Source organism: Prionailurus bengalensis, chromosome A3 (assembly GCF_016509475.1).
Source record: "Prionailurus bengalensis isolate Pbe53 chromosome A3, Fcat_Pben_1.1_paternal_pri, whole genome shotgun sequence".
In the NCBI taxonomy this organism is placed as follows: Eukaryota; Metazoa; Chordata; class Mammalia; order Carnivora; family Felidae; genus Prionailurus; species Prionailurus bengalensis.
In genome coordinates this window covers 26,958,824-26,984,656 of record NC_057354.1, presented here as the reverse complement: position 1 = coordinate 26,984,656, position 25,833 = coordinate 26,958,824, and the positions used below count along the sequence as shown (strand labels likewise).

At 40.9% G+C, this 25,833-nt stretch overlaps 1 protein-coding gene across 9 annotated transcripts in view; it reads left to right on the top strand.

Annotated features, from left to right (window-relative positions):
- TPX2 (TPX2 microtubule nucleation factor) overlaps nt 1-20,531 on the top strand; it is a 58,062-nt gene extending 37,531 nt beyond the window's left edge. For 7 of the 9 annotated variants that reach the window (XM_043602633.1, XM_043602630.1, XM_043602631.1 and 4 more), the window contains 8 exons: nt 1,751-1,892; nt 2,948-3,164; nt 12,259-12,354; nt 13,620-13,796; nt 14,230-14,376; nt 16,896-17,007; nt 17,711-17,898; nt 19,710-20,531. In XM_043602633.1, coding sequence (XP_043458568.1) covers nt 1,751-1,892; nt 2,948-3,164; nt 12,259-12,354; nt 13,620-13,796; nt 14,230-14,376; nt 16,896-17,007; nt 17,711-17,898; nt 19,710-19,820 — 1,190 coding nt within the window. In that variant the 3' untranslated portion in view covers nt 19,821-20,531. The remainder of the gene's footprint in view (nt 1-1,750; nt 1,893-2,947; nt 3,165-12,258; nt 12,355-13,619; nt 13,797-14,229; nt 14,377-16,895; nt 17,008-17,710; nt 17,899-19,709) is intronic. The other 2 variants (XM_043602636.1, XM_043602629.1) reach the window with 1 other exon arrangement.
- Nucleotides 20,532-25,833: the final 5,302 nt, after the last annotated feature.

Below are 25,833 nucleotides of genomic sequence, written 5' to 3'. Positions count from 1 at the left end.
ACCATCATTTTTTTTTCTCTATAGTTAAGAATCTGTTTTTTGGTTTGTCTCTTTTTTCCTTTGTTTTATGTTTTTAAATTCCATATAGGAGTGAAATCAAATGGTATTTGTCTTTGATTTATTTCATTTAGCATTATATTCTCTAGATCCAACCATGTTGTTGCAAATGGCAAGATTTCATTCTTTTTTATGGCTGAGTAATATTCTGTCACATATATATATCCATTCATCTATCAGTGGACACCTTGGGCTGCTTCCATAATTTGGTATTGTAAATAATGCTACATTAAACATAGGGGTGCATATATCTTTTCAAATTAGTGTTTTTGTCTTCTTTGGGTAAATACCCAGTAGTGGAATTACTGGATCACATGGTAGTTCTATTTTTAATTTTTTGATGACCCTCTGTACTGTTTTCCACAGTGGCTCTATTAGTTTGCATTCCTACCAACAGTGCACGAGGGTTCCTTTTTCTCCACATCCTTGCTAACACTTGTGTTTCTTATGTTTTTGATTTAGCCATTCTGACAGGTGTAAGGTGATCTCTCATTGTAGTTTTTTGATTTGCGTTTTCCTGATGATGAGTGATGCACATCTTTTCATGTGTCCCTTGGCCATCTGTATGTCTTTTGTGGAGAAATGTCTGCTCATGTCTTTTGCCCATTTTTAGATTATTGGGTTTTTGTGGGTTTGTTTGTTTGTTTTGTGTGTGTTTTTTTGGTGTTGGTGTTGAGTTGTATAAGTTCTTTATGTATTTTGGATACTAACCCTTAATTGGATATGTTGTTTGCAAGTATCTTTTCCCCTTCATAGGTTGTCTTTTAGTTTTGTTGTTTCCTTTGCTATGCAAAAGCTTTTTACTTTGACATAGTCCCAGTAGTTTATTTTTGCTTGTATTTCCCTTGCCTTGGCAGGCATATTTAGAAAAATGTTGCTGCGGCCAATGTCAGAGAAATTACTGTTTGTGCTCTTTTCTAGGACTTTTATGATTTCAGATCTCACATTTAGGTCCTTAATCTATTTTGAGTTTATTTTTGTGGATGGTGTATTTTCTGCAATGATTATTTAAAACTTTATGTAGTTATAAATAATTGTTATACGTATACTTGAAGGCTGACTTATTTCTAAAATTAATAGATTTGGTTTGTATCTCCTGCTGTTATGTGGCCAGATCTAAATTAGAGGACTCATTCTATGCAACCAAGGTTGCCTCTGGTCAGGTAATCAATATTGTCTATGAATGGTAGTGATGGTCTTAAGATTGATGCTTTGACATAGTCTTTTTACTTTCTCTATTTGACTTTCTTTGAACAGGTCGTGATGTTTTGATGTAGACGCATTTAGGAAATTCACAAAATTGGGAGTCATTACTTGATCTTTAGAAAGGCCTTATTTTAAAGCTGGAATAAACAAAAGTCTTATGTGTCAGTAATAAGCAAAATAGTTGGCATTGTGAATAGAAAGGCAGTACATGCCTGTGCAGTGATAAGGAATCCATCAGACACAAATGGATTTTATGTTCAGAAGATGATAGTAGAGTTTAATCAAAGACTACCTTCATCATACCCCTCAGTAAAGAGTGACAGGGAAGAAGGGGCTGCATGTTTGTCAGGTTGACTGACATGAGCTGAGCTGAGTGTGGAGGGCAGCCACTCTGATTTGTCATCTCTGGGCTGCCTAGCTGAGTCAGCACCTATAGTGTGCTGGGAGTCTTGGGAGCTAGGTGAATGTCTGTGATCTTGGTTTACAGCTCTGTTACCCTCCAAGTCTGCTGTGGTCAAGATATCCAGAGACCCACAGACTCCTGTGCTGCAAACCAAACAGCGCACAAGGCCAGTGACCTGCAAAAGTGCAGCGGATCAGGAGGCTGAGGAGCTTGAGAAACTGCAACAGTAAGTCCAACTGGCAGTATTTGAGGAAGAGTTCCAAGAATCTGCCTGCTTTCTTTTCAATCATATATATGTGCGTATATATGTACATATATATGTACGTTTTGGGGTTTTTTTAGTTTTATTTATTTATTTTGAGAGAGAGAGAGTGCAAGTAGGGGAGGGCCAGAGAGAGAGAGGGAGGGAGAGAATCCCAAGCAGGCTCCATGCTGTCAGCGCAGAGCCTGATGTGGGGCTTGAACTCACCAACCATGAAATCATGACCTGAGCCAAAACTAAGAGTCAGATGCTTAACCGATTGAGCCACCCAGGCGCCCTTGGCTGCTGTCTTTTCAGTTCTATAATGGGGATAGTTGCTGTTTTTCTTGTCATGGGAATTTATGGCATTTGAGTTATAGGCTCTGTAGTCTGTGCCCCTGCCTCTGTGATTAAAAAATTAGAAGGGTAGAGGGGGGGGTGGGGGGCACCTGGCTGGCTTAGTTGGTAGAGCATGGGACTTTTGATCACAGGGTTGTATGAGTCCCATGCTGAATGTAGAGTTTACTTAAAAATAAAATATTAAAAAAAAAGAGAGAGAAGTGGGAATATGCAGATATCCTGGAATATAAAGTGGTAAAAACGAAGGGGGTAGGCAAACTTACTCAGGATTCCAACTAAGGAGTGTCCTCTGAACTTAGTTGAGGTAGATCCCACCCTTTATGGCTACCCAAGGGCTCATTACAGCTATTATTGGTGGAGGAAACTGGAACAAAGTGTGGTTAGCACTGGAGTTTGTCTCCTGTATCCTTCTTTCATTCCTTTTTGTACTTCTTTTGAGGAGGGGCAGCTTCCTCTGGGAAGAGAAATCCCAGTCTTTAAAGTGGTAAGAGTGTTAGGACTGGCTCCTTTATTCTTTGTTCTGGAGGGAGAGACAATGGCTATGGAATGAGTCAAAATTTTGCTGTGCTTGGGTAATCATAATAATTATTTTTCTGTTTTAGACCTGCTTTGTTGTTTGTGTAATTTTTATTTTATTAAAAAATTTTTTTGTGTGGTGTCATTTAAACTCTTATCTACAGATACAAATTCAAAGCACGGGAACTTGATCCCAGAATTCTTGAAGGTGGGCCCATCTTGCCCAAGAAACCACCTGTGAAGCCACCCACTCAGCCTATTGGCTTTGATTTGGAAATTGAGAAAAGAATCCAGGAGCGGGAGTCCAAGAAGAAATCTGAGGATGAACACTTTGAATTTCATTCTAGACCTTGCCCTACTAAAATCTTGGAAGATGTTGTGGTAAGAATGGTTAAGGCCCTGTATGCTGGTAGAAATATCCTTCTCATGACCAAATATCTCCCTGTTCACAAATGTTTGAGTAGATACTATGATCAGGGCATTGTATTAGGAACTGTAGGTGATAAGAGACAAGTCAGAGGTGGATTTTGCTCTCAGGAAACTTAAAGTCAAGTAAGGGAGACAACATGTATAAATAATATAAAATTAGAAGTATTCTAAGAGCGGTGACAGTTAATAGTACTGTAGGAACTCAAAGGAGATAATGATTTCTTCCAGACAGGAGGTTCAGGGAATGCTCTGTGGAGGACAGAGCATATGACCTGAGTCTTCACATCGTCCTCATCATGTGTTGTCACTCTCATAATAGCTGACGCTTTCACTATGTGCTAAACGCTCCTCTAAGCCCCTTCTGTGTATTAACCCATTCATTTTAACCACAATGCCTTCAGGTGATTTACTGTAATTACCACTGGTTTCAGATGAGGCAGTTGAGGCACAGAGAGGTTAAGTGGCATTCCTAGGCCATTCAGCTAGTGAATGGTGGAGCAAAGATAAGAACTCAGGCACTCTGCTCCAGAGTTCATGATCTTAATACTTCGTTATATTGCCTCTCCATTGTATGGTAGATTTTGGACTCGTAGAAATGCAAGTGAAATGGACTGGCAGAGCATTCCAGGCAGTGGAAGTAACGTAAAAGCCTAAAGGTAGAAAACACAGGGTAGCTACTGGGAAGCAGGTGGGTGGCTCATTTAAGCTACAGAAAAGAAGTACAGTATATCAAGAGGAGCAACTGGAAATGAGATTAGAGAAGTGGGTTATAATGTGATGGTGGGCATATAGTCAGGAATTTAGGGGAAACATACAATTAGGAAGAGATGCCACAAAGAATCAATAATAGGGTGCATCTACATAAGTGCAAAGATGGTTTTTAGATATAGTTCTGTGCAGGTAGGGAAACACCTTCTTCCTGTATTGGACTGACTTATATCCAGGTACTAAGAACTCTCTTTTTCTGTTTTCTTTCTTTTTGCTTGCCCTTTTGAGTCACCATGGTTTTAAGTGAAACTGCCTCAAAATATATTATTACCTTGGTTCGTGTACTTAGTTTTGTTGTGTTTTTTTTTTTTTTTTAATATTTTATTTCTTAGTAATCTCTACACCCATCACAGTGCTTAAACTCACAACCCCAATGGGGCTCCTGGGTGGCGCAGTCGGTTAAGCGTCCGACTTCAGCCAGGTCACGATCTTGCGGTCCGTGAGTTCGAGCCCCGCGTCGGGCTCTGGGCTGATGGCTCAGAGCCTGGAGCCTGTTTCCGATTCTGTGTCTCCCTCTCTCTCTGCCCCTCCCCCGTTCATGCTCTGTCTCTCTCTGTCCCAAAATTAAATAAACGTTGAAAAAAAAAAAAATTTTTTTAAAAAAAACTCACAACCCCAAGATCAAGAGTCACATGCTGCTCTGACTGAGCTAGCCAGGCACTTCTATTTATTCTATTTTCTTAGCACTAAGTCAGAAGCAATCCAAAGTTATATTTTCCAGGCTTTAAGAAAGCACAGTAATGCTTAGAAATAGTTCTTCCCCTCTTCCCACCTTTATGGCTTACTGCATATGAGACCTCTTTTCTATTCACAATGCTTTTTCCTTTTCCTTTTCTTTCCTTGATGCACAAGTACTATAGGCCAAACTCTGTTGCACAAACTTCTAAGAAACCTCTTCCCACACAAGTGATCATTCTCCAAGTCCTATGCTGTCATTTGCCCTTTGTCATTACCCACTGAGGAAAATGCTGTGAATGTAACAAGGGAAATGTAGGTTATATGCAAACTTCAGAATCCTAGAGCCTAGCAGAAGGGTTCAATGTTTTCATTTTACACACTAGAAAATCAAGGCCCAGAGAAGAGAAGTTACTTCTTCAAGGCTTTTGTAACATGCATTTAGTACCTTGCTTTTAGTAACATCTTTTTCTTTAAGCTCCTGGCTTTCCCCCCTGCTACAAAGCTTTGATTTTTATTTAATTCACTTTTACCCTTCTGATTTTTACTATATCCTTGTATCTCATATTACCAGTATTGACTTTATATATTCTTAAAATTGACTAATTTTTAAAGTAATTTTATTTTTTTTTCAATGTTTATTTATTTGTTTTTGAGAGAGAGAAAATCCCAAGCAGGCTCTGTGCTGTCAGCAGATCGACCAGGGCTCAATCTCACGGACCATGAGATCATGACCTGAGCTGAAATCAAGAGTCAGATACTTAACCGACTGAGCTACCCAGACGCCCCTAAAGTAATTTTAAAGGGAGCATATAAATCATTATGTAAATGGAAAACCAGTACTTTTTGCCATGAATAATAATACTAACAGCTAATATATGAAGCTTATTATATGCCAAGTTTTATTCTACGCTCCTCAATTTATATAATAACTTACTTAATTCTCATAATTTATATAGTAACTTAATTCTCATAATAACTCTTGAGGTAAACACTATAGGTCCTATTATCAGTCTGTTTTATGGTTAGGAAATATAATAGTTAAATAACTTTCCCAAGATCACTAACTAGCCAGTGGCAGAGCTGGATAGATTCTAGGTATATGGTTTCAGGGTCTGTACTCTTGTATTAAAATAGAAGGTACCTTTTTAAATAGAAAGGTCTTGGGAAATATGTGACTCTTAAAAAAAAAAAATAGTCTGCATCCCACTTAACATCCTCTTCCATGATATCTGTCTTACCTGAACTTTGATTTTAGAAACCCTGATTTAGGAAATTGGGCTGGCAGTTTTGTTGCACTTTGGACATGCTAGGGTGAACTTGTATGTGGGGAAGGGTGCCTGGAGTTCGGTAAGATTTAGTTAAGTGAGATCTTAGAGTAGCCTTGTACTAGTTTATGCCTTGTTGAGAATTCTGGATAAACATATCAGCAAAGCACTAGGTAAGTAAGATGCAACTGAATTGATGTGGTACGCTCCAGGGAAGTGTTTGCCAAATCCAGCTGGTTCTCAGAATCCTCTGGGGATCTTATTACATAAACAGATTCCTGGGCCCCACCCCTGGAGTTTTGATTTGTTATGTGCAGCATAGATTAGAGAGAGCCCCAGTGAGAAATTAGTGTCTGACACACAGTAAGCAGTTATGTTGTTAATAGTAATAACTGTCATTTTCTCACATGCTCTCCTCATGCCGAGCGTTTTATGTAGATTGTTGTCTTCTTGCAACAATTCTTAAGAGGCAGGTTTTATCTTTATTCCTGTTTTTCAGATGAGGAAGAGACAATAGGAGGTATCTAGTATGCAGAGCCAGGATCTGAACCCACCATCTCCTTGAATACTTTCTTATTCTACCGCACTTTCTTATTCTACCATCATTTATTTTGGCAAACTCAGTGTTTGAGTTTGATACTGGCCATTTGCAACTCTCCCTTCTAAAGGTTCCAGTGATGGCACTTCAACTCTTGGTTTCTAGAGAAGCAAAGCATAGGAAGCATTAGGTGTATTCTTTCACCCTCTTCATTTTTTAGAAAGAGAGGCTTTGAAAGGGGAATGTAGCTTGCCCATAGGATCATTTTTAAAAGTTGCTGGTAGAATTGAGATTAGGTCCCTTAACTTCTACTTCTGGACTCTCAGAACAGAAGAGCCTGCTTCCCAGAGCCCAAATTCATCTGGTCTGTTCACCACTGTTCTTCATCCTTGCCCCTCTAGTGCTGAAGCTCTTTTTATGTGTCCTTACGGTGTTTCTTGTGCTCTTAAACTTGTGGTTGATAGGTGGCAAGGAGACAATGGGGCTGATGAGAGATGGGCTTGGGCAGCAGTGGGCTGTGAGGCAGAGATGAAAAAAGGGCTCTTGGGGCAGAGGTGGAGTGATGAAAACCTTGAGCTCAAGGGTGTGAAATGTGAACTTGGTGCCGACATCTAGTGGGGAACCGGGGCACCACAGAGGTGGATGTGGTGTCGGTGAGGCCAGGGAATAATTTTAGCAGTGATATTTTAGGGATGACTTGGGGAGACCAGCAGGCTTTTTTTTTTTTTTTTACCCCCCCCCCCCCCCCATACTCCCTGAGATAATATTGCTTCATAGTAATTTCCTAACTGCTCTTGTGGCAGGGCATTTGGGGCCATATCCTGCCATAGGGAGAAGTGCTCACCCCTAATACCTGCTCCCCTATCCTGGGCTGCTTTTCCTAAATGCGCCTTCTGCCTACTCACATTGCGTACTTCTAACACATATCACTTTACAGTACCTTCCCAGAGCTTCCTGTTAGGAGCTTCCCCTGTTATCCTTTAGCTCCACATTCTGCCAGATTTCCTCAGAGCACTTGTGAAAATCAGGGAATACCTGATTTGTTACTTTTTCATTGTCTCTTTCCTCCATGAGAACGTGAGCTCCCTGAGAACAGGGACTGTGTATGTCTGTCTTGTTCATTTTTGTATCCCCTGCACGTAGCATCCAATGTTGGATAACTGAGTAAGAGTAAGAGCTGAAATGCACCAGTCTATATTCTGGGAATTCAAAGATGGGAAAAACATAGCACACATCCTCAAAGCTTTCACAGTTCAATCAACATATGTTCATCGAACAATTACTACTTCTCGTAGGTACTGTGGAGAATGCAAAGGGATGTGCATGAGGACATCCCTGCCCTCAAGGAGCTTACAACTAGGAAAACTTAAAATAGTAAAACAAGGGGTGCCTGGGTGGCTCACTCGGTTAAGCCTCTGACTCTTGATTTTGGCTCAGGTCATGATCTCATGCTTTGTGAGTTTGAGCCCTGCATCGGGCTCTGTGCTAACAGCACAGAACCTGCTTGGGATTCTCTCTCTCCCTGTCTCTCTGCCCCTCCCATGCTTGCATGCATTCTCTCTCTCCCTCTCTCTCAAAATAAATAAACATTACAAAAATTTTTTTAAATAGCAAAATAAGACGACTGTTGTTTTTAGAAACCCAATATATGTTTATTTCTGATTGAGCCCCCAGTTGGTTGGCATTGATTGCAGTGGAGATGGGGTGTGGGTGGGTATTTGTTGCACAGTTGATATCCACAAATCATCCTTTCCTCTCCCCCAATTAATGAGGATTGAGCCCACTCATAAATACCTCTTTCGAGGCTTATTTGTAAGAGATTTCCATTGCTCTTCTTTTAAAATGCACATCTTTGGGGGCGCCTGGGTGGCTCAGTTGGTTAAGCGACCTACTTCGGCTCAGGTCATGATCTCGCAGTTTGTGAGTTCGAGCCCCTGTGCTGACAGCTCAGAGCCTGGAGCCTGCTTCGGATTCTGTGTCTCCCCTCTCTCTGCCCCTCCCCTGCTCATGCTCTGTGCCTCTCTGTCTCTCAATAATAAATGTTTAAAAAAAATTAAAAAGAAAATAAAATGCACATCTCTGCTGGGTGGATGGAAAGGGTGGGGGGAAGGAAAAGAGGGATTATTTTAGAACTAAATGAATTCTCAGGTATTTATTTCTATTACTTTATGTTATGAAAAGAAAAAAAAAAGCAACCCAAGGCCTAGAAGGCTATCTCGTGTGCCCTGGGTTATGCAGTTGGAATCAGAACTGGGCTAGAACCAACCTCTGGCTCCTTCCTTCACATTCTTCCCGCTCCCACATACCCTGGGTGTGTTCAAGTAAGAGAGGCTGGTGGCCACCTGTCCAGGGCAGTATAGAACAATAGGCTTTTGCTGTTGTTTTACAGTAAGCATTATTTGAAAACCCATTTCGCAGACTTTTGTCACTATGATTACAAGTTCTGCTAAATGAGATTTCACTGTGCTAGTGATCCCGGCTTTCTTTAGAAAACAGAACTTCTACAGCAGAATGAGCATTCTCTTTACAATAGTCACCTTGGCAGGGTATACATTCTTTCCAGTGATTGATACTGTGCAAAGCTTTTTTGGGAAAGCTTGAAGCTTGTGGCTCATAGTCTTTTGGATCTCTTTAGCAATGGCAGGTGTTTTTATTTTAAAGATTAATTTGCTTTTAGGAGCGTATTAAATAATTTGGAACTAAAACTAAATAGTCCAAGATAATAGAGTGGAAAGTTTTGCTTAAAAGATTGGGTGTATACCTCGCATTGCCTAAAAACTGACTGTGAAGGCCATTCCAAGAAAGACATTCCAAACATGGTTTGAGCAGTTACAGCATTGTTGAGATTAAGAAGAAGTCTCTTTCCCAAGTTATAAATTAGAGTCCAAGAGTTTCATTTTATTTTATTTTATTTTATTTTTTTGAGTCCAAGAGTTGTAGAGTCCAAGGTATAAATTCCGTTTTCATTTTTACTGTATTTATTCAACATTTACTGACTGCTTTATACTTGCTATGATCTTTGTTAGGTACTAGAGATTGATGGCATAATAGTCCCCACTCTCAAAGGCTAGCAGATGAACATCTAAACACACAAGTGCTATGAAGTTTCGTATGTATTGTCATAGAACCATACACAGGGAAAGAGAGAGGTCAGTTCATAGGTTCTGGGAGTGGAGAGATCAATTGAAAGCCTTTATAAAAGAGGAGGTGCTTCCATGGAGGCTTGAAAAGAAAGCTTAGGTGTTTCCAAGCAGCTGGGGCATTTCAGAGAGAACACAAAGGTGTTGAGAGAACCAGCATTAACATTTTGGCAATTGCCTGTAGTGGTTGGAGGGCAATCCGTAGGGAAGGGTGAGAGATAAGGCTGGGGAGTCAGAGCACCATATTGTGAAGCGCCTTGTACTTCATGGCAAGGAACTTGTTATACTGTTATAGGTAGCATAGGAGCCATTAAAGAAATTTAAGTCAGGAAGTTACTTGATCCAATGTGTCTTAGACAAATAATTGTGACTGTATATAGAAGATGGATTAGAGGAGTGAGATGAGAAGGTGAAAGACTTACAAGGCTAGTAGGGTGGCACAGGCAGTAGGTGGTGTGGCTGGTGGAGAGGAAGCAGAGTAGGGGGGGGTGGGGGGGGCAACATACACATGTGAATGTAACAAGGACTGATTGAGGATGGCTTAGGGTTTTGATTTTTTTTAATCATTTCATTTTTTCATCATTGTAAGTGTACTCTTTAACCCCCATCCCCCCACCTTCTTTCCCTCTGGTAACCATCAGTGTATTCTCTATAGTTAAGTCTTTTTCTTGGTTTGTCCCTCTCTCTCTCTTTTTTCCTTTGCTTGTTTGTTTTGTTTTTTAAATTCTACATGTGAGTGAAATCATATGGTATCTGTCTTTCTCTGACTGACTTATTTCACTTAGCGTTATACTCTCTAGCTCCATACATGTTGTTGGAAATGGCAAGATACCATTCTTTTTTATGGCTGAGTAATATTTGTGTGTGTGTGCCACATCTTTTTTATCCATTTAACTATCAGTGGACACTTGGGCTGCTTCCATGGTTTGGCTATTGTATATAATGCTGCAGTTTTGATCTTTTTTTTTTTTTTTAAGAGCATGGTTTTGCTTTTTCTTTTTGTTAAAGTTTATTTTGAGAGAGAGAGAGTGCGCACACATGGGCACATGTGAGCAGCGGGTAGGGGGTGAGGGTGTGCGCAGAGAGAGAGAGAATCCCAAATAGGCATCATGCTCAGTGCAGAGCCTGACATGGAGCTCAGTCCCACAACCGTGAGATCATAACCTGAGCCAAAATCAAGAGTCGGACACTTAACCAGTTGAGCTACCCAGGCACCCCTTGATTATTTTTTCAATTGATCTGGTCTTCATTAAAAGGCCACTTCATTAAAAAAAAGACCAAGAGAGAAGCGTGGGTCACGATATTATGATTCATGAGTTTGAGACCCACATTGGCTCTCTGCAGCGTGGAGAAATCCTCTGTCCCGATTTCTCTCTGCCCCTTCCCCACTCATGCGCTCGCTTTCTCTCTCTCTCTTTCTCTCAAAAAATAATAAATAAACATTAAAAAAAGAGACCAAGAGATACCATTTTGTAGTTAGGATTAATTGCCAGATTTGCGATAGAGTATAAATTCTGTGAGAATTAGAAAATGCTTATGAAACAACTTTCTAAAACATGTTAGTTTTGGGGCGCCTGGGTGGCGCAGTCGGTTAAGCGTCCGACTTCAGCCAGGTCACGATCTTGCGGTCCGTGAGTTCGAGCCCCGCGTCAGGCTCTGGGCTGATGGCTCAGAGTCTGGAGCCTGTTTCCAATTCTGTGTCTCCCTCTCTCTCTGCCCCTCCCCCGTTCATGCTCTGTCTCTCTCTGTCCCAAAAATAAATAAACGTTGAAAAAACAAAATTTTAAAACATGTTAGTTTTGAATGATGTGCAAAGTATGGTACATATAATTCAGTGTGCAAAGACTTGAAATGTTGGCAGTGTTTTGGAATCTTGAAGGGAAAAATCCTCAAAGTAGTTGAATATATTAGAATTACGGAATATTGGGGTTTATAGTCAGTTTAGTGTCCAACTTCAGCTCAGGTCATGGTCTTGCAATCCGTGAGTTCCAGTCCTGTGTCAGGCTCTGTGCTGACAGCTCAGAGCCTGGAATCTGCTTCAGGTTCTGTGTCTCCCTCTCTCTCTGTTGCTCCCCTGCTCATGCTCTGTCTCTCTTGAAAATAAATAAGGATTAAAAAAAAAGAATTATGCAATATAGAAAATTCATTGCCTCTCTTAATCCACTCTCAAAGAGATGTGTGAGTTAACAGTTGTTCTTCCCAGATTTTGTTTTTTATGCTTAACTTATATATATTTTTAAAAGAAAAAATAATATATTAAAAAAAATAATATTCTCTATTTCAGCAAGCTGTCCCTCCTCTCTTCTCAACATTATGAACACTGTAATATGTCAGGAACAGATTTATTTCTTTTTCATGGCTGTATGATATACTTTTGTGTGGCTTTACTACAATTTAAAAAAGAATTTAAAAAATTTTTCTTATTATTATATTTTTTATATAACGTATAATATGTTTTTTATATTATTTTAGGCCACCTTTGGAGTGCCACTGTGTTCCAGTATGCTTTTGTCTTACTTGGGTAGACAGCAGCATCATACTAGCCTTTGTTTGATTCCTGGTCTATAAATTCCCCTTTAAGAAAGGGATTTAATCTTCTCACACAGCCTAGTAGATATTATTCTGGGATGTCTAATTGAATTGCTTACTCCTTGCAGGGTGTTCCTGAAAAGAAAGTACTTCCAATCACTGTCCCCAAGTCACCAGCCTTTGCATTGAAGAACAGGATCCGAATGCCCACCAAAGAAGATGAGGTGACTCCTGGGATGGAGGGTTTTTCTTCCTTCTGCACCATCCATCTAAGCATTCCTCTTTCTTAAACTTAATAGAATTCAAAAGCAGTCACTCTTATCTGGAGTTGTCTTTAACAGTGGCAGATCATCTTTTTTGCTCCCCCTCTAGAGCAAAGTAGTTGGTAAGGGTATGAATCTTCTGGCTTTCAGTAGTAACTGGTTGCAACTTATTGGAGGCTTGTCCTTTTCTATAGCATTGAAAATCAGCCTGTCATAACTTGAATCAAAATTTGCCAAGCCTTGTATTTTATTTTGCCTGAGCTATTGTCACCATTCAGCGAGGGACTTTTAAAATTCACACTAAGCAATTACATCCGCCCTATCCAATCTCCACCAACCCAAAGGTTGTTAAGGTTACTTACTGTGTGGTGATGATGGTTTATGAAATTGGAATACGTGAACTGTCATTGATCAGGCTAGTTTCTTGTTACATCTCCCATTTTATCTATAAATATCCAGAGTTAGGGTAATTTTATAGCAGATCTCAAGCATAAGCCTTTTTATAGGTTCATTTGAAACTAAAATACACAGTAATCTTATGTTACCAGCTTGAACCCAAACAACTTACTTGGTCCTATTCTGGGTTTGGCAACCATTAACTCCTAGTCACATGTTTTAGTGGAGTCTGGAGGCTGGGTCAAAGAAGAGGCCAAGGTATATGCTTGGTTAGTACCTCTCTTCTGTTCTCCATTTTGTTCACGCTGTTTGATCTCATTTCATTTTTACAACCTTCCTTTGTAAAAACGTGAGATCCTTTAAGAATAGTAATTGTGTTAGTCCTTAATCAAATGTTTCCACACCGGTCTCACCCCTGAGAAGTGGTAGGTAACTTAGGTATTATCCCTCTTTGATAGGAAAGGAAGCGAGGTGGGGCAACTGGGTGGCTCAGTCGGTTGAGTGTCCAACTTCGGCTCAGGTCATGGTCTTGCGGTTCGTGAGTTTGGGCCCTGTGTTGGGCTCTGTGCTAACAAACAGCTCAGAGCCTGGAGCCTCCTTCGGATTCTGTGTCTCTTCCCCCCCCCCCCCCGCTCATGCTCTGCCTCTCTCTGTCTCTCAAAAATAAATAAATGTTAAAAAAAAAAAAATGAAGAAAAAAAAGAAGCGAGGTAACCTAGGGGGTTGAGTGACTTGACTTAATTAATGCCTCTTCTCTCATGTAGTGTTTTCTGACTCTGTATTCTGAGGAGGTGAGAGAGAGCTTGTGTCTAAACTAGTTTTTCCCTTAGGAAGAGGAGGAGCCGGTGGTGATAAGAGCTCAACCTGTGCCACATTATGGGGTACCTTTTAAGCCCCAAATCCCAGAAGCAAGAACTGTGGAAATATGCCCTTTCTCTTTTGATTCTCGAGACAAAGAACGTCAGTTACAGAAGGAGAAGAAAATAAAAGAACTGCAGAAAGGGGAGGTAGGTGTTTCCATTTTCTGCAAGTAACATAATACTATCCTTTCATCTGTCAAAGATAATCTTTTATGTTGCACTTTTAACTATAAAATCACTGACTTCCTTTGATCCCTCTAAGAACCTTATGAAGTATAAATAGGGCAAGTTTTTAATAACCCTTCTGCCACAAGGAGATTAAGTGACTTGCCCATGATTGTGCTACCAGTTATTGGGAGAATATTAGGAGAATAACCTAGGTTCTCCTAGGTTATTCTAGAATAACCTAGAGCCCTAATGGGCTCTTTTGAGCCCATTACTCTTTCTGCTGTTCATACCATACTGCTTTGAAAACCGTCCTTTCCTATTTTTCAGATTCATTCAAATATTCTGGAGCAGTTCTTGCTTTCTAGCTAAAGAGACCTTAGGATTTTAAATCTTATGTTTTCCTTTCTATTAGGTGCCCAAGTTCAAAGCACTTCCTTTGCCTCATTTTGACACTATTAACCTGCCAGAGAAGAAGGTGAAGAACACAACTCAGATTGAGCCTTTCTGCTTGGAGACTGACAGAAGAGGTGCTCTGAAGGCACAGACTTGGAAGCACCAGGTGGGAGATGGGAAGAGCAGCCAAAATGTTCATTGCTTCATTGTTGGTTGGTTAGAATACATAGACCCACTACATTGAAATTCATTTGGGAGCTAACATCCTGAATTATTTCAGGAGCTCTCACTCTAAATCAGAGGTCAGTAGCCTTTTACTGTAAAAGACCAGATAGTAAATACTTTTTTATTTTTAGTATTATTATTTTTTTTTTTTAATGTGTCTTTATATTTGAGAGTGAGAGAGAGATAGAGTGCGAGAGACAGAGGGGCAGAAAGAGAGGGAGGCACAGAATCCAAAGCAGGCTCTAGACTCTGAGCTGTCAGCACAGAACTTGGTGCAGGGCTTGAACCCATGAACCGTGAGATCATTCCCTGAGGCAAAGTTGGACTTTTAACCAGCTGAGCCACCCAAGTGCCCCAAATTCGGATAGTGAATATTTTAGATGTTGTAGGTTGCATATGGTGTGTGTGTGTGTGTGTGTGTGTGTGTGTCTGTCTGTGTGTCTGCCTGTCTCAACCCTCTGAAAATGTAAAAACCAGTCTTAGCTCAAGGGCTGTACAAAAAGCGGTTACAAACTAGATTTAGCCTGTAGGCTGAAGTTTGCTGATCTCTGCTCCAAGTGATCATCTGGAGAATGTGAGAACCATCAGGCTTTTTTTGCATCAGGAGTTTCTTTAAGATCTCCTCTATTCCATCTATTAGACTTGTTCACTACTTGTTCACTCCTTTCTGTTGGTGCTTTGATAACAATCGGTATGGTGAAAATAGATCCTTAATATGATATGCTGTTTCCTCAACATAGTGTGCTATTTGCTCTTTGTAGATGGCAGGTGATTAAAAACAATTAATTGATTGTTGGCTGTTATAATTGGGATCTAATGCTGCCCTATTGGAAAACAATTCCCCTGAATCCCTAAGTTTGTCACTGTTTTTATATCATGATTTATCCTGGACTCTGTCCAAAAGGATCTCTGGGCTAATCTTTTTAGGAAGTCACCCCTCTTGAAGCTCAAGAGATGTGATTGCTTATATGACTGCACATACGTCCCTTGTCGGTGTTGTTCTCTTGGAAAACTTAGGACTGTTGTTTTGGAAGTAGTAGTGAATCTCTCTTTCAAGGACCACGACACAAAATGTCTGTGTGTGGCATTTACTATAATAAAAAAAAATTTTTTTTTAAGTTTTTCAGACATACACAGAAGTAGAGAGAATAGCATAATGATCTTCCATGAACCTGTTGTGTGGTTCTATAATGATCAAAACATGGAAAATCTTATTTCATCTATATTTCTACCTACTTACCTCTACACTGGGTATTTCTACCAACAAGATTAATTTGAAGCCAATTCTAGGTATCACCGCATTTCATTCACAAACAGCAAGTAAATATACTTCAGTGTGTATCTTTACAAACATAAGTATATTTTTAAAAAGATTAACAGTAATCCCTTAATAGTGACAAATAGTGTTCTTATAACCCCACATCTCTCATAATTGTTTTAGACAGTTGAATTGTTCAAATCAGGGTCCAAATAAGGTCTACATAATGGATTTGTTTGATGAATCTCTAAATCCCTTTTTCTCTATAGGCTTCTCTACTTATATATTACTTGTGGAATAAACTGGATTTGTCATATAAGTTTTCCACAATCCAGATTTTGGTCATTGCATTCCCATGATGGTCTTTAATACGTTCCTGTATCTTCTATGTTTCTTTTGTTGTTGTTGTTGTCTAGTTTATTTATGTTGTGGGGGGGAGTAGGTGCAGAGAGGGAGAGAGAATCCCAAGTAGGCTCCATGCTGTCAGTACAGAGCCTGACTCAGGGCTCGATCCCACGAACTGTGAGATCATGACCTCAGCTGATATCAAGAGCCAGATACTCAACTGACTGAGCCACGCAAGTGCCCCTCTTCTGAGATTAAGGGTCTCATGCTCTACCGACTGAGCTAGCCGGGCAGTCACCTCTTCTGTATTTCCTATAAATCAGTAGTTAGATCTAGAGGCTTGATTAAATTCTAGTTAGATTCTTTCGGGGGGTTGAAAGGAAGAATACTTTATAGGTGATCACATCCAAGGGTATATAATATCTACATGTTTATTTTTGTGATGTTCAGATAGGCCTTAAAAGTACCTTAAAGATACTTTGTAGTTCTCATTGGATTCAGAGGTTGTTAGTCTGATCAACTCATTGTAAAGGGTTGTTTTTTGTTTTTAAAGTTTATTTATTTATTTTGAGAGGGAGAGCGAGAATCCCAAGCAGGCTCCGCATTGCCAGTGCCGAACGCAACACAGGGCTTGATCTCACGAAGTGTGAGATCATAACCTGAGCCGAAATCAAGAGACGCTCAACTGACTGAGCCACCCAGGCACCCCTATAAAGAGGGTTTTAACAGGTTTGGATGAAGCCATCTGCTATCTTTATTTAGATGAAGCAGTTTAGAAACATTAATGCTTGAATCATTGCGGAGGTAGTCATGGAGAGTTGTGTTGTTGCTTATCTAATAGACTCTCTCTCTTGTAGCTGGAGGAAGAACTGAAACAGCAGAAAGAAGCAGCATGCTTCAAGGCTCGTCCAAACACCGTCATCTCCCAGGAGCCCTTTGTTCCCAAGAAAGAGAAGAAATCCGTTGCTGGTAGTAGTATATGTACTCTTGGGGGATCGGGGTAGAATTGTCAGACTTCCCAGGGAGGATGTTGGGATTCAGTTATGTCAGTATCAGCTGTGTCAACCAGAAGCCTTTGCCTAGTGGAGGATCTAGTTGTTCTCCTTTTAGAGTAGTTTTTTTGTCTTTGTTGAACACATCAGCTGTGTTGAGTTTGCAGAATGTATTGGGGTCAAATTCATAGAACAAGAGCCTGGGAAGAGGCAGCTGGCATTTTCAACAGCAGCTCTACTGTTTTACAATAGGCTTTACTCATCCAAAGAGTCGTAAGTGAGGGAGGAAGGTCCAGGATTTCCTTCTGGAGTTCACCATGAAGCAAGCCTTAGATATAAAACATTTAATTCCTTTGCACTGGGTAGGGTGTCAGAAAATTGGATTCTCCTCCTACATCTGTCTCAGAATCACTATATAGTTTTGAGCAAGCTGTTTTATCTGTATAAGTCTTGCTTTTCTCCTAATAGGTGGTTTCCAAGAGGTTTTCCAACTGTTAGGACTTTTTTCCAGATTCTAGGACTGTTTATATGTGGTTTACTCCACCTTCCTGCTAACAGGGCTTCCCTTGAGCTTAGCCTTTCTGTTGCCTTGCATGTCAGTACCACTTGCTGCGTCCTTGCAGGCTAAGTTTATGCAGGTTCTGCTTGTGCACCAATATTCTCTCTGTTTCTGTACTCAGAGGGCCTTTCTGGTTCTCTAGTTCAGGAACCTTTTCAGCTGGCCACCGAGAAGAGAGCCAAGGAGCGGCAGGAGCTGGAGAAGAGAATGGCTGAGGTAGAAGCTCAGAAAGTCCAGCAGTTGGAGGAGGCCAGGCACCAGGAGGAAGAGCAGCAGAGGGAGGAGCTGGCCAGGCTACGGAAAGAACTGGTAATTGAGCAGCACGAGCACTCACTAACCCACATTTGTCTCTGTTTTGTGTTATCTGTACCTTGCCTTGTTCCAGGAAGAATCTAGGGTGGCCTACAAGGATACATAAAAGAAGAGTGAAAGCAGGAAATCACACAAAAGAATGGTGACTAAGTTGTAATGTGAACAGTGCTAAAGGTGTGCACATTGTGATCCATGTATCGAAGTTTGAGCCATAATTTTGGCCCTTTTTAGGAACCAACTTGTTGGTTACAAAACTCACTGTTCATGAGATACAATGTGCTAGTTGTTAAAAAAATACGTTTATTCTTGATACTGAATTCAGACAGAATTTCCTCCAAGGGTCTTCATAAGGAGGATATCATGTAGTGTAACATGCACAGTGATGCATTTCTAGGACTGTCTATTTATTAATTTTTATTATTCCCTTTAGACTTAAGAAAATCGATGTGGTTTTATAATTAGACAAGAATACATAGGTAGGGAAGGACGGGAATAATGTGGCAACTGTATTTTCATTTTCCTCTTAATACTGGACTCAAATTCCTTGGGGTCATAGCACATGTTGGTCCATGTGACCCTCCATGCTAACACTAACATAATGATTTAAATATTAAGTTATTCTGGGGCACCTGGGTGGCGCAGTCGGTTAAGCGTCCGACTTCAGCCAGGTCACGATCTCGCGGTCCGTGGGTTCGAGCCCCGCGTCAGCCTCTGGGCTAATGGCTCAGAGCCTGGAGCCTGTTTCCCATTCTGTGTCTCCCTCTCTCTCTGCCCCTCCCCCGTTCATGCTCTGTCTCTCTCTGTCCCAAAAATAAATAAACGTTGAAAAAAAAAAATTTAAAAAAAAAAAAATAATAAATATTAAGTTATTCAGAAAGAAAGCTTAATTCACCGGACTTTTTCACTAGGAGGGGCAGCAAGCGGCATTCACTGCATTAATGAGGAAGAAGGGTTTCAGATGGAACTTCATATGATTAATAAAAGGAAGAATATAGAAATATATAAGTTGTTGAGGTTTTGCCTAAAAATGCTAGGCCAGCTGCTGATACAGCTGTTGGCAGAGAGGACTTTGGCTTCAGGAAGTCTCTAGGGACAAGTTATTAAAGGGACTAGTTCTTTGGCAAAATTTAAGCTGCCATTTGCTGATTGGATGAAAAACCATACAGTCCCTGCTCTAGAAATACACACAAAACCAGCCTTTTTTCCAGTTCTTTGGTTTTTTTCTCAACACTTGGTACTGCCTCTTGTGTTTGTGCTTATCTTAGAGGTGTTACAGCGATTCTCAGTATAGGCTGATGTCAGCATCCTAAAGCACAGTTCAGTCAATGTTCTCTCGACTAACCTGACTTAATTCAGGATTGATTTTAGACTATCCAGGAGGGGAGATGGCCTTCTCCCAGCATCCCTTCCTGGTTATTGGTTTGTTTGTTTTTTGTCCATGGTTTTGGTGAATATTAAGACTGAGTAAGCTTAAGATTGTACCCTGGCAGGTTCTTAACAGGTATCTCTTCTCTGCTGCAATTGTGTGCAGCCCTGTTAACACCTGAGTAATAGACAACCAAGCTGGAGATAGACTTGATGTTCTTTAGTGCAAGCTGAGAGACCCAGCAGGACCTGAACAAAACTTGCTTGGGCTCCAAAGCACATGTGCTTTTCCATTATGCTGTGTTGCCTTCTTTTTTCCCCTCTTTGCCTTGCATCTGTAAGATTATACAAGCATTTTCTCAAGAAGGAAAAATAAAAACAACTATAAGCATAGTTCTGTAACATCCTTATCACTGGTAACTTTATCTTTCCTCACTCTGCAGGTGCACAAGGCAAATCCAATACGCAAGTACCAGGGTGTGGAAGTAAAGTCAAGTGACCAGCCTCTGACTGTGCCCGTTTCTCCCAAGTTCTCCACTCGATTCCACTGCTAACTTCAGCTGTGAGCTGCAGACACCACCTGGGAACAGAAGCTGCTCTTTTCATCAAACCAGGAGCCTTCTTTCCTTGCCACAGGGCATGAAGAGAATCCATTTCTCCAGACTTTTACCTGCCCATACCAAACACAGCATACCTGACAAGTGTGGACTCCAGTTTTGTTGAGAATTGTTTTCCTACATTATTGAAACTAATAATGAGACTCAACTCATGTATGTCACGCTCTGACCCCATGTAGTTATTTCCTGTGAAACATCAGTAGACCTTTAATAGGAGTCTCAACTCTGACTAGACTTTAAAGTCTCTGTATCAGCACAGTATGATTTCTATTGCTTCTTTGCCCCCCTCCCCCTTTTTTCTATTTTAATCAGAAAATAAAGATAGTTAAATATTAAGGTAGGATTTAAGTCATGGCTTACCTGAGGAACAATGAGTATATCAGGTTCTTTCCTCTTCTCTGCACAAAATGAATCTAGTGTTACAGAACCCGTCACTACGAGGGTAGAAGCCTCAATAACACAACCATGAAGAAGACTGCATGGACTGACAGGGAACCTCGTGGCAGCCATCGGCAAGCTTTGGGACAGGACTGCTGTTAAGGCACGTTCTTCCCTCATCAGTGCTGATAATAACAGGGAATGCTGTGCAGAACACGTTTGAAGTCCTCCAATAAACTGGAGTAGAATAAATATGTTTGTCTTCCCTTCCCTGATTTTGTCACTGGATGTTTTTAATTCTGTCAAGCCCCTTTGGAGGTCATACCTTACTGGGGAAATGAGTACTTTGAGAGGAAGAAGGTCCAGAAACTTTGGAACTTTGAAAAGCACAGGCTCTGTTCTTAGAGGAAAAGGCTTTGTAACTTTTTTCTGTCCTTCCATATTTTGTTAACTGCCTCCCAGGAACCACTCTGGAAGGCATTCATGTTTGTTATTATGCCTTCAGACAATCCTGTGCCTTCTTCCCTAAATGTGCCTTTTCTTGTCTGGTAAACTTCCTTATAAGACTCAAGTAAAATCTTCATAAATCATTCCTTGACCACCTGACCTCCTCAGGTAAGGATGATCACTTCCTTCCACCCAAATGCTTCTTGTATATTTCTCTAGTAGAACAGTTTCTTGTACTTGTTCACAAACTAGTAGAGACCCAGATACCTAAAATTTTCTTAGTCCTCAAAGACAAAAATTACCTTCGTCATCTCTATTTTTTGTAGCTGGCACAGAATTCACTAGGTCCTTGTTAGGTAGTGTATTTTCTTTTAGACTTGATACTATTTATGAACTCTAGTAGTTATCTACTCCTGTGTTAAGGAATATAAAAGCACCCATATTCTGCCCCAGGCCAGTCCTAGGCACCAGGAAGACAGTAAACCTATTTTATATTCCTTTTGTTTATTCATTCAGTGAGCATTATGAACAGGTCATTGTAGATTCAGTGATGGATGAATTGATGACAAAGCCAAGACGTGATTTGCAGATCCCTAAGCCTCCTGAAGACCCACAAACTGATGCAAAATACAGTTCCTCTCCCCTTTTCCCAGAAGTTGAGTATGCAGGTCCATAATGACTTCTGTAATTCATTTAGTAAATATTTATTTGGTGCTAACTGTACATACCTTGGGACTGCTTAGTCTCTGGGAATACAGCATTGAACAGAAATAGAAGAACTTGCCTTCATGGAGCTTACCTCTTAGGAAGGCAGACAGACCATAAGCAAGTTGCTGTCTTCTCTTCTGTCACATGGGAAATGTTTCTCTGCTGTGTGGAAAGTAGACTGGGGTTGGATGGGGGGCATGTGAGGGTGGAAACAAGACGGTGAGAGCTAATAGGAGGTTGGGCTAGGTGGTAGCAGTGGAGGTGGTGAGAAACGGTTGGGTTCTGAGTGTATCTTGGAAGTTGTAACTGGCAATCTGCTGACAGATTGGACGTGGAATGAGAGAAAGAGGGTCATTAAGGAGGGCTCCAGAGACCAAGTTCTCCATCCTTTGTCCTGTGAGAAATCCAGTTCTACCGCGGTCCTCATATCTCTTGTGGATCCCTGGAGGGCTTTCATTTTTTCTCGTCCCCTCTTGTTATGGTATTTCTCCTTCTGTTCATCTCTTGGTCCCCTCTGTGTCTGTCTGTCCTCTGTAGCTTTCCCCCCTCTCATGTATCAGTAGTTTTTTGACCGTTCACAATCATTCATATATTTCCATCTGGTATCAGTTTTTTAATATATTTTGCCCATTTTTTTTGTTTTTTTTCAGGTACGAGAATAAATCCAGCCCTCAAGCTGAGGGTCTGGAAAGAGGGTTAGTGACAGTTATGGACCTTCGGGGAGCCTTCTACCTCATACACTCCAGTCTGGATGATCCCAGCCAGACACGCCCATTTCGGGGTAGTAATGTGTGACAGTCTGTAGAGGTAACAGAGTGGGATTATAGTACTTTAGAGCAAATAGCTTAAAATTGAGACACAGACATCCATTGCCTCCTGCTTCCCAGAATTCCCCAGCTTCCCAGTGGCTGTCTACTTCTCAGCACGGTCCGCCTAGTGTTGAGTTCTCTCTGGACCACCTCACACGACCTTCATTTCTAATGCAGCTTCCCATTTCCTCCAAAGCTCAAAATCTCCACTTCTATCTTACAGAGAAAGTCTAGTTCTTTATCCCTTCAGGCCATATTCTAGAGGGAGCTTCTCTTTCAACATTCAGAGGTCATTCTGAGATTTTCCTAAACAAAGAACATGTCCTCTGATAGGAATTTACTGAGTTTTACTGAGAAATCTGGCTGTCACAGTTCGCTTGGCAGTTTTGCAAATCTCCTAGCTCATGCACACAGGCAGATTGTTAGAATTCCCACAATTTCTGGGAAGGACTCTGTTTTCAGTGTTATTTTGACTTGGTCATGGTTTCCCATCGCTAATAGTCCTGGGCTCATTAACATACTTGTAAGATTACTGCTCACTCTTACTTTGGTTGTTCGCTTTGTCCTTGTGTGATTGTTGTGTTGCCGTCTTGACTGCCGTTTTATTCCTTACCGGTTCTTTATCCCTGGAAAGTGGAGCTTGAGTGGTAGACTGGCTGCAGTTGCGGCTGCCCCAGAGTTCAAAGGAGCTGAGACCCAGGCACAAGGCATCGTAACACAAGATAAGATGGGACTCAGTAACGCCAGACACAAAAAGGGGGAGTTTAGACACTGCTTTTTGAGGTGAGATTGCCGTTCTTAAACATGCTTCTTTCTTTTTCTTGTTTAAGTAAAAATTGCCAAAGTCGAATGTCTTTTGGAAACAGTTAAAATGCAAACCATATAAAATAAACCAGGCAAGTCTCCTTATTTCCCTACTCTCATTTTCCAGGAGTACCTCATTGACAACAGTTGCATATTCTTCTAGAATGTTTTTATGTACACACACAGATTTCTAGAGCATTTTTCTTTTTTTGTAACAAGAAGATTGTAGCATTCTGCATTTGTTTTTAGTTTTAATGTGTCCTTTGAAACATTATACGTTCACGTGGTGCAAAATTCAAAAGCTACAAAGGTAAAGTTCTCCGCTTTTCTCCCAGCTGCTCGGTTCCCTCAGAGATCGTGCTGCCAGGTGTGCTCCTTTGCAGAGATCGCATCACCATATGCATATTTCTATCTCCTCTCTCCTTTTTATGCAAATAGCGTCCTGCTTTTCTACACTCTGTACCTTGCTCTCTTCATTTATGTTCTGGATTGAATGATGTGGTTCAGGTGCTAACGTGGGCATGTCTGCCTGGCTTCCTCTCAGACTGGAGTATGAAGCCTCTTAGGAGAATCTAATGACATGGAGGTTGACCTGTAGTGGGGTCTAGGTCCTCTGCATGATATCCTAGGCTAGTGACCTGAGGTCCCAAGGACCCAAAGAGAGGTCAGCAACACCTGGTCTTTTACTTCCTTCTGGCTTAGCTGAGCCTGGGGGTGCTTCTTGGCTTGAGTGTCTGGTTAAACCTGTGTATCCCCTTTGATAAATCTTGACATTGCTGCCTTTTCAGTTTCCTTCTGAGTTTTGTCTGCTGAGGAGGTTCCTCATTGCTGAGAGTAGCAGTTAAAAAAGCTGTTAGCCACGTGGCTGGGCTCCTATTTCTGCACAGGCAGAGGCTGAGTTACAGCGCGGTGGTGTGGATCCAGGTAGGAATCAGTCAACATTCTGAGTCCTGAGCTGCCATCTGCCTTGCAGCCTGCTGGGATGCTCAGTTTAGACAACATATAAAGTTTCCTGGATACGGGACAAACCCAGGCCTATGGAAAGAGCAGGAAGGTTAATGCGTGTGGTACTTTCAGTGGTGACGAAGGCGTAACCAGGGAGCTGACATGTTTGCACCAACGCCAAGAATTCCAGGACAATTTGTTATCCAGCTGAAGCCAGTGTGGTTGCTACCAAAAAGAAGCCTGGGGACAAAACATACTTTTCCCTTGTTTCCTTAGTCTTCTTGCATACCCGCTCTATTTTCTAGTGCTGTAGAGAAGGTCACTGACATTGAAAATGTTTCATGGTATTTGTCATTTTCTTTCTTGCAAGAGAGTAAGACATGGGGCTCAGGTCAAAGCAGGGCTCTTATGTGCTGAGGGTATCAGCTTCCTGAAAGGGTTTTGGCAGATGCTGACTTTTCACCCAGAGAAACCATAGTTGGAGGGGTAGGGAAAAAGCCTTAGAAAATACTGGGTTTTATCAGGAATATTTCACCAGCCCAACCTTGACCTGAAGGCATCCATTACCCTCTCCCTTTCCCTTAAAACTTTATTAGCCAGAAAGGAATAAAAACCTGGCCTGTCTGCTGTGCTGAGACCCATGCAGTTACGGGACTGGTATCCCAGAACATCCCCGGCGAGTATGTGAGTGTGCTAAGATTTGTGGCCAAGTGCCGTTGCTTGGTCTGTTTTGGCACCAAAGCTATTACCAGGTTTTCTTTCAGGAGCAGGGGTGGGAGATCTAGTTTTCAAGTGGGTCAAGGTGCAAAATAGAGTCAGTGGTCATAACTTGTAACATGAAAGCAGTTTGGGGCAGCATTGTTCAAGCTTGCTTCGTGGTAAGAAGAGTTGAAAAGTCTCTAGCCTGACACCGACATGCTCCCCCTCGGAGCACACACACACCAGTCAGTGTCCTAGAGATAACCTGCTAAGTGACTCCAAAGTGACTGAATTTGCTCTATGCAGAAAATCTTGAGTGGGTTTTATAATTATTTTTTCAGTTTTTAAGGTGGGGTTTATTATTAATTATATACCATTCAGAAAATACCTGGTAATAGGAGAAAAGAAAAAAAATCTATGACCCACCTTGAGCACTGGTGCTTCTTTGTATAATGTTTTTTTTTTTTTTTTCTTATATAAAACTTTAGTCTGTTTCTCTACATTGAAGGATATATACATATATATGTATATATATATATATATATATATATATATATATTCATTCTGTTTTTCACTTAGCATAGTAGTAACTCAAATGTATTTCCGTATTACTGCATACTTTGTAAATGCCAATTTTAACAGTCACTTATTGTTACATTGTTTTGAGTTTGCTTCTCCCCGTTGAAAATGCTTGTTTTGCAAAGGATTTTCCTAGAGTCTATTTATAGGACAGATTTGTTTGTGCTTCCAATGTATCATGTCTGGCTCTAAACTTGAAATGGCTGTTTCAAACCATTTTCAAGCTGTGTAATTAAAATATTAAAAGGAAATAACAAACCCCTCTCCAAAGCATACTTAATGGCATTATTCTGGCATACACATTTGCAAAATGGAAAGCTTTTTTGGCCGAGGTGATGTCAATGTTACTGGCACTCATGCCCAGAGAAAAAGTTTACTGGCCTTTGGCAAAGCCTTTCTGGAGACAACTCTCATTGTGTTATTTTAAAGTCTTAAAACTCTACATTTGCAGACAGACTTACAAAGTTAATTGGTATCTCCAAGCCTGTGAGATCAGATTTGAAAGGAGAATACCCTTTGTCTTTCGTGACTCTACCTGGGGCTGTGATGTGTCTTTTGGGAAGAGTAAGAGCGGGGAATAT